The 8,022-nt window shown below is 47.4% G+C and overlaps 1 protein-coding gene and 1 long non-coding RNA gene across 10 annotated transcripts in view; one reads left to right on the top strand and one right to left on the bottom strand.

The window, feature by feature from the left end:
• Positions 1-638: 638 nt before the first annotated feature.
• SMC1B (structural maintenance of chromosomes 1B) overlaps positions 639-8,022 on the bottom strand; it is a 70,111-nt gene continuing 62,727 nt past the window's right edge. For 3 of the 9 annotated variants that reach the window (XM_027594807.2, XM_027594805.2, XM_027594809.2), the window contains 2 exons: positions 4,947-5,016; positions 639-1,211 (listed from right to left, as the gene is read on the bottom strand). In XM_027594807.2, the coding sequence (XP_027450608.1) occupies positions 4,984-5,016 (33 nt within the window). In that variant the 3' untranslated portion in view covers positions 639-1,211; positions 4,947-4,983. Of the gene's footprint in view, positions 1,212-2,324; positions 2,436-4,946; positions 5,017-6,848; positions 7,001-8,022 lie in introns of those variants that run through there. The other 6 variants (XM_027594806.2, XM_027594808.2, XM_027594802.2 and 3 more) reach the window with 5 other exon arrangements.
• On the top strand, positions 1,314-8,015 carry LOC113922653. Its single transcript, XR_003520025.2, has 4 exons — positions 1,314-1,906; positions 4,889-5,038; positions 6,905-6,964; positions 7,464-8,015. It is a non-coding gene; the product is annotated as an uncharacterized LOC113922653 (long non-coding RNA).

The following is an 8,022-nucleotide window of genomic DNA, read 5'->3' as shown; positions in this document are numbered from 1 at the left end:
CCTACAGGGACATTTCAACGTGAAGTTGATGTTTTCCAAGGCAGAGGAAGTCTGTGACTTAGAGGGTATTGCCGATGGTTTCTTAAAAAAAGGAGCAGAGGACAGATCGGGTGGCTTCTGCTTGCCATGTGCAGCTGCCAGAGCTTGGCGGGGTGAGGGCAGGAAGCGTCTGCGTGGCTGTGGTCTACTTGCTGGGCACGGGGTGCCCTGAGTCTGCGTGAAGCGGTGAGTGGTGAGCGGCGCTCACAAGTGATGGTTCTTTCTTCAGGCCCCCCCCCCCCACACACACACCCCGTCCGCGGGTGGGCCCAGTCTTCAGTGAAGACCACCAGCACCTCAGAATTCTGTTTTATTTCATGTTGTGTTGCTTTATTTTTATGTTTATGTGTTTACAAACCCTTGTGTGGAGGGGTGACTTTCAGTAGATCACAGTGAGGGAGCTACTCTGCTAGGTACGAAATTTTAGTCCATCTTGAAATGGAAATGAAGTATTATTGCAAATATGGCAACTTCCTTTCCTCCCCATAACAATGTGTGTAAGTAGGGAAGTCAGTTATTTGGGAAAGCCTGTGTTCTTCAGTATTTTGTTAACAGAAATTATACTTAGAGAAATTTGGATTTCACTGAGGTGGACATAATTCAGTTTCACCTTAAAATACTTTTTTGTTGTTTCTATAATTGTAGTTTGGAGACATTTGAAATTAGAATATTCTTTATTGATATTTTCAATATTGATAACATTCTCTGAAATAACTATAAAATCCAGGCTGTATGCCCTATAACTAGTACATTTGAGAACCAAGAGTTTCTCTTAAAGATTACTTAAACGTACAAGGCAAGACCTGAGTGAAAATAATGCAGAATTCAACATTCTTCTGACTGGCTTTCAAAATGGCAGTTGAAACTATGGTACAAAATTGCACCTTTTTTTTTAACCCATGCAACGCTAAGGGGCCTGAACTTGGACGGAAGCGAGCTCCAGCGTCTGGTAGGTCACGGTGGCACAGGCCGCTCGACTGCTCCCGCGCTTTGTTGTTGAGGAGCAAGGACTAAGCATTGGTGACCCTGACCTGCCCGACTGTCCTGTTGGCTCGGGGTCACTCGCGGTCCTAAGGCAACTCTCGGTTTCTTTTGCTGCCTTCTTGGTCTTCGGTGTCTGGATACTGAGAAAGATCCAGGGTCAGAACTCTGCTGAACATGCAGTCGTCGTGCTGAAATGAGAGAGGACAGCAGAGAGTCAGCTCTCTGCTTAGGGACGAAGTGTCATCAAACGTCAAGGAAGGGCCACTAGGGAACCTGGATTCGCACTTAAAAAGGGGCCTCCTTATAGTCACGGGTCTCCGGTTAGGTCCGCTTCCTGCTGGTGCGTTCTCTGTTGAAGGTGCGCGCGCACGCCAGCCCAGATGCCCGCGCCAGGGGCTGCTGACAGTGGGCACGAGCGTCCCACGGGCAAAGGTCACGCGCTGCTGCAGGAGGACGCTCGCTCCGCGCTCGCCCCACTCCTCACCTTCCCCTCACCTGCCTCCCTGACCTGGAAGCCCCAAGCCCCTTCCCCTTGGTTTATCCTGGAACGGGGTAGAAACCCAAGTCCCAGCCAGCCAGCCCTGGGATTACGCTTCACCAGGTGCGTCCGCCGTGCGCATGTGCGGTGCGCGCGGTACAAGCGGTTTTTCTCGTTGAGCTGCCTTTGCCAGTCTGATTTACAGAGAACCTAAGATGGCTAGAGGAGGAAGATCTTTTTGGCTCCCCTACGCTGGAATGAGAATTTCCAGGGGTCCCCTCACATCTTGGGGGCACAGGAAGGGAAGTTAATTTTTATCTTCGTTTAAATGAAAACTCGGGAAGTAAAGCCTAACTGTCCCCAAACTGAATGATCTGAATTAGCTGCTCTACTCCATTAGCTCAGGTCAGTATTTTGAACAGCTTAAGAAAGGTGGGTATACAACCTGGAATGTCTGATCAACTTGTTTTTTCCTCTGGTCCTTTAGTGCTACCCACAATGCATTTATTTTGCCTAAAACATTCAAACATTAGAAAAATAGGAAATAGGATAGTAATAGTTTGCTGTGTACGTTAGCTTGTACCTTTAACTGTTCTGCAAGTTTTGATTTGCTTTTTTCACTTAAAGCCTATCTTTAAAATTTCTGTGTACTGCCATAGAAAAATACGAGTTTTTAAAATCTCATTTGGTTTAAAAAATCATTTAGGCCTATATTTATCAACTCCAGAAATCAAAGCGTATCTCCAGACTCCACCGGTACTCGTGATGAGGTGTCAGGAAAGAACTCAGGGACACTTCTCCTCTCCCTGTTGCTGATCTTTACCTCTGGATAGACGCCTATCAGCGCATCGGCTTTGGAATATAACTCCTCTTTTAGGGAAATGATTATCATCTGAAACTGCTCCTGCGTCTGCTGTTTGATGTAACTTGAGACCTGGGGGGAACGAAAAGCCCACATTTCACCAGCAGGGAAAGGCCTCGTTGCTGGGCCCCTGGACGGTGACTGGGCCTGTCTCCAGCTTTGCCCGTGGGAGGTGACAAGGCACTTACCTTCCTTTCTGGTAACTCAGTAAATCCACTATAACTGCAGAAATGGAAATAACTCAGATTCTAAAATAAGAGGTTAGTAAAAAAGTTGTAAATCTAATTAAATCTAGCATCTAAAACTTTTAAGACTATTTTTAAGAACAGAGGTCTAACTTAAGATACCGTCAGGTGAAAATGCAATCAGCTTTCATAACAAGATAAAAACTGCCACTCAGACACTATGTGGGAAAGGACAGACTGGTATTTAAACTTCCAATTTCCTGTTTTGCTAACGCAAAGCCAGAAGTGGGAAAAATGACAATTATATATGTATTCATAACCATAATCTAATTATTTGGTTGGAGTTGAACTCAGTGGCTCCTTCAGGAAGCTCAGATCCCAGGCATGAGAATGTAAGAACAAAATGGACTCTGGAGAGAAACGAGTCTTGTTGAACAAACTCTGCTCAGAACCCGGAGAAAGATAGGGAAGAACTCGGCCACAGTTTCACAAACCGTCTGCCAACTCCCAGCTGGGGTGAGGGGCCAGAAGGGCTCTTCTCCATCTGCTTCGGTCCCGACTGCACCAGGGCGGTAAGGACGCAGCTCTGGAAGCAGGTACGGCAGCCCTGGGTGGGGAGCGAGTCACTAGCTCAGGTGAGTGATGAAGAGGGGAAAGTGCCCTTGGCCAAGAGGGTTGGATCCACAGGCAGAAGGAACTCCATCTGGCGCTCGAGGCCATGGTGGCCACGAGGATGCGGGACTGTGAAGTCCTGGGATGCTGACATGAGCGGAAGGTGAGGCAGAAGGGACGCATTTGGCTTGGAGCGTTACCTGTGGTAAACGGGGCACCCTGAGCACGGGACGGAGTGGGAACTACTTTGGGTTTGGTCCTCCTCCATTCGCTCATGCTCAGTAGGGCAGTGGAGTGGCCAGGAGGGTAAATCTCAAGGGAAGACTGGAAGTTAAAAGGGTTTTCATACATAGGAGGGGTGCCAACAGAAGAGTCTTAAGAGTCCCTGGAGATGGTGGTAATACAAACATCTAAATTTTGCTAGAAGACACAGATAACTTAAAAAAGGCAGTCCACAAAAATAGAGCCCCAACCCCAACATACAAAACATGGGTACAGAGTACCTAAAGTCACCTCTTCAGGGGAGATTTCTCCCAAATGAGTCAGGCCATTGAGTCCCCTTAGCCAGTGCACACCAGCTGGCATTCAAGAGATGAACAGATTTTCTGTTGCTCCCATGTCTTCCTTCCCTGGTTACTCTGAAACCTGGCAGGTCCCAGAAGGGGGCTCTTGCTGTCCTCCACAAGGTTCAAGGGACTGAGGATCAGCTTTCTACATTTTGTGACTGTGGAGCTGACAGGCTGTCCTTAGGCACTCGGTGCCCCGCGCAGGAAGGGTCGGGGGAGGACAGCTCGGGGAGCGCTGGGAGAAGATAGGCCCCTCAGCCGCAGCTCCGGCCCCTCCCGGCAGACTCAGCAGACTGAGAAAGCAGGCGGACCAGCTTCGGGGCCTCAGCCTGCCAGAGTGGCACTGAGAACTGAAGACACCGCTCCGAGAAGGACTCCTTAGCCAAGCTCACGAGACTTAAGTGTATAGCAGGATGCCAGCTTCCACTGTGCCTGGAATCGGAACTAGGAGTCTGATTCACCCATCTCCAAAACGACGGCTCTGGCAGTAGGACCATGACACCAGAGTCCGTGGGCCGGAGCTGTCCCATCCCTCGGCAGCCGTGGGCCAGGTACTGCCAGCGATGGGACTCCGCGGCCTTTGGTCAGGCTTCCATGGCCGACTCTGTTCTCATGTCAGAAAGTCACAGTGGCGGTATGTGGCTTCAGTGTCCTTCTCTTTCAGGAGGCTTTTTAGATCTATGCTCTCATCTTGAAGGCTGACCTTAACTTGAACTCCCAAGAGTTAAACTGTTTCCTTAGTTCCCTCGTCTCAAATACTGAGAAAATACGATCATGAAGTGCAACAATCGGGTAAATTTTAATAAATGCAAGGGGGAGGGCAGAAGTTTGAACTTTAATTCCTTTGGAATTTTATTTAGAAGTGTTATTTTTGGACTTTATTAAACAACTGATTTGGTCCCATTTGCCACCAGGCCTCTTGGTGACCCTCTGGGTCCCAAAATCTAGATCTGGGGACAAGTTACCCACTAGCAATGCTGTGGATTCAGTAAAACAATCCTCACCTGACTCCTATTCTGACTCCCTAGGAATTCATTGAGGGTCCCCTAAACCTCAAATGAAAACTGCCCCAAATTTTCAGATATTTAACCTAGATTTGACTTTTAATCAGCAATTATCCAACAAACTGTGTGTGTTCAGGGTAAACTGTCTTTCTGACCAGAACGTGATCCTCGAGTTGTAAGCGATCTACTGGAAATTAAAAGCAGAAAGAAACTGACCTTGCCAATGTTCGTGTTGTCCAGAGCTGCATCCACTTCATCTAACACAAAGAACGGAGCGGGCCGAAAACTAGAAAAAAAGTTACACTCCAGTAAGTTACAGCTTTCTGTTAAGAGGATTAACAGTATTCGGAGTAAATAAGATACATCATTTTGAATGCTTTAGCCTCAGTCACCAATGACCCCTATGATGCTAAATCCAATGTGCAATGCTCAATCCGTGTCCCCCGTGACCACTGCAGGTGGCATCTGGGGCTGCCCCCGGCCTGTGGCTCTGACATCAAGGGTGACCGTCTGCTCCCCTCACCTGACCCACCGCTCCTTCCATCTCTTCCACCAACTCCTCTCAGTGCAGTGCCCTTGGGGTGCAGTGCTTACACACTAATTAGCTCCCCTGGTGATTTCATCTCCTCTCAGGGTTTCAATACCATCCGTGTCTTCACGGCTCCCACACTTGCCTCCCTTGTCCAGCAGCTGACTCGACAGCTCCATGTGGGTGTCTGGTAAACAGCTCAAGGTCATCCAAGGTCCTGCTCCTCACCTTGCCCCCCAGAACTACTCCCTCCAGGGGTCTTCCCACTCTAGTTGATTCGGGGTCATCCTGCTGCCTCCTTCACACCCCACACCTTGTCTGCTCAGCCTCTGCTCTCACCCTGGTCCAGCCCACCCTCATCTTCCACCTTGATTGCTACAATAGTTTCCCAGCCCTGTGCCTGCCACTGTTGTATACAGTCTATTCGCTACAGATGCCAGGCTCTCTCTGGCCTCAGGACCTTTGCACTTGCTGTTCTCCATGTCTAGAACATTCTTCTCTTAGCTATCTGCAAGACTTACTCCATTCCTTCAAATCTTTGCTCAGATGCTGCCTTCTCAAGTAGGCCTTCCCAGGTGAGTCTATTTTAATATTGCAAACCCTACTCTGCTACTGCTACTTATGATCTCCATTCCCTACTTTTTTTCTCTGTAGCATCTGTCATTTCCTGATAGTCTCTATGTTAGAGAATTAGTTTACCAATATACCTTCTCATTTGTCTTCCCCAACAAAAATGAAGTCTCTGAGGCAAAGATTTTGTTTTGTTCACTGCTGTATCTCCAAAGCCTACACCAGCACCCGACACACAGTAGATATGAAATATCTGCTGAATAAATGGATGGCAGTGACACCTGGTACTAGTCCTGTTCTGCTGAAACTTGCTCAGCACAGGCTCGTGCTTCGATTCCTGCGGCCTGCTCTCCCCAGAGTCTCCTGGCATTAATGCTACTTCCTGTTCCTCTCCTGTAATGGCCTCTTCTTTATCCTTGGGAGCAGTAAAAAGCAGCTGGAGAACTTAGGCTGATCTTCCTGGTCAGGAAAGCAGAGAGGCAGCATCATGTGCACCTAGATCTTCATCTAAGGATTTGCATGTTGAAAGTCAGTTGCCCTAATTTTAGCTAATGTTTTCTTGATTTACTTCAACTGCCACCACTACTAGTGGAAATGAAGTTAAACATTTTTTTCAGAAGAAATACTTAACATTCTTTACATAAACACAGGTCTGTGAACAGGCACTAGGAAAATAATACACAGGTCAGGAGTTTTTGTTCTGTTTGGGTTTGTTGTTAACTGTTGGCAATCCTGATGTCCTATGTGGCCATTCCAGTATTTCTTTTTCTTCTTTCTTTTCGGTAAAGCTGGAATATTAGTAGCTACTGATGATTACAGAAAATTAATGAAAATCTGTCAAAGATGGAATTGTGTGTTAGATTTGCAGTCTAAATTATTATAGGCCTAAAATAGAACCTGAATATTGTCTGGCTAAAGAAAACAGTTTTGTATCACATATGCTAAAACAGGTCTTCTGTAGGAGGGTCCGTTTGGTTTCAGCCCCGATGCAAAATCAGATAGCTTGCTGTGGCCTTTACCTGTGCACGGCGAACAGGAGGGCTAACGCGGCCACACACTTTTCTCCCCCTGACAGATTGTCCATTGGCATGAACCGTTTGCCTGGAGCCACGCAGTTATAGCTAATTCCCTCTAGGTAAGGCTCTTCTGGGTTCTCTGGGCTAAGAAATGCCTGAAACACAGGTTATTTACTTAACAAAATCAGGAAAGCAATTAGTAAATTTCAACTTTGGAAACTGCAATAGAGCTTAACTGCAAAATAGTCTATTGGTTCGGTTTTCCTCCATTGTGATGGCAAAATACGAATGCCTGCAGCTGGCTCTACAGTGTAGTCACAGGAAACAGGGCTGTCTGGGTGGGGAGTAGAGTGAAAACACTCTAACGCACACAAAGGATCAGGCCTCCCCACAGGCCTGCCAGGCAGACCTCAGCAGCACGCACCACCGTCTGACAAAAACAGTCTTCAGTTAGCCCACTCGGTGGCCCATTCACCAGCCACTTACTGAATACCTGCTGTGGGCCAGGTACTGTGGCTACAGAGATGAATCCTGCCTTTAAGGAGTTACTGGGCTTATTTCAGTCTTACTTTACTGAAAATAACAATTTTTGGCTAAAATTCTCAATATCTGATCCAGGATCAACTTTCAGTCATAAAAGACCACCACGAGAAAGGTAAAAGCAGATGTGGAAGACCTGATCGACATCTTGAGTCCACATTCAGCGCCACAGGATCTGCCATGGGGACTGACTGTGGGTCGGGCAAGGGTTCTAGCAAAGAGACTATCGACACAATCCTGCCTTTGGTTCTTTCCTTCTCCTGACCCCAGATCAGCCATTTCCCAAGACCCTCGACATTACAGGTACCTTCACTACAGAGACCACTGACTGTTCCATAAAATCAAATTAGCACCAGAGAGCAGAACTCCAGAACTGAAGAGAATCTGGAAACTAAGTGACCAACCCCTTCATTTTTCAGATGAAGAGACAGGCCCAGAGAGGTTCTGCCTTATCCAGGCTGGCCAGTGGTAGAGTGAGTGGGATCTAGAACACACCCAGTTACGATGGGAACCAATCTTCTGGAACTGACTTTGCTCCAGAAGTGGGTCACTCAGATAATGTGACACATTTATTTCCCACCAGAAAACAACCACCACCAACACAAAGTTCCCAGTAACATTTGGGGGTGAAAAATAC

The sequence above is a fragment of the Zalophus californianus genome, chromosome 9 (genome assembly GCF_009762305.2).
Source record: "Zalophus californianus isolate mZalCal1 chromosome 9, mZalCal1.pri.v2, whole genome shotgun sequence".
In the NCBI taxonomy this organism is placed as follows: Eukaryota; Metazoa; Chordata; class Mammalia; order Carnivora; family Otariidae; genus Zalophus; species Zalophus californianus.
This window is presented reverse-complemented; position numbering and strand designations above follow the sequence as displayed.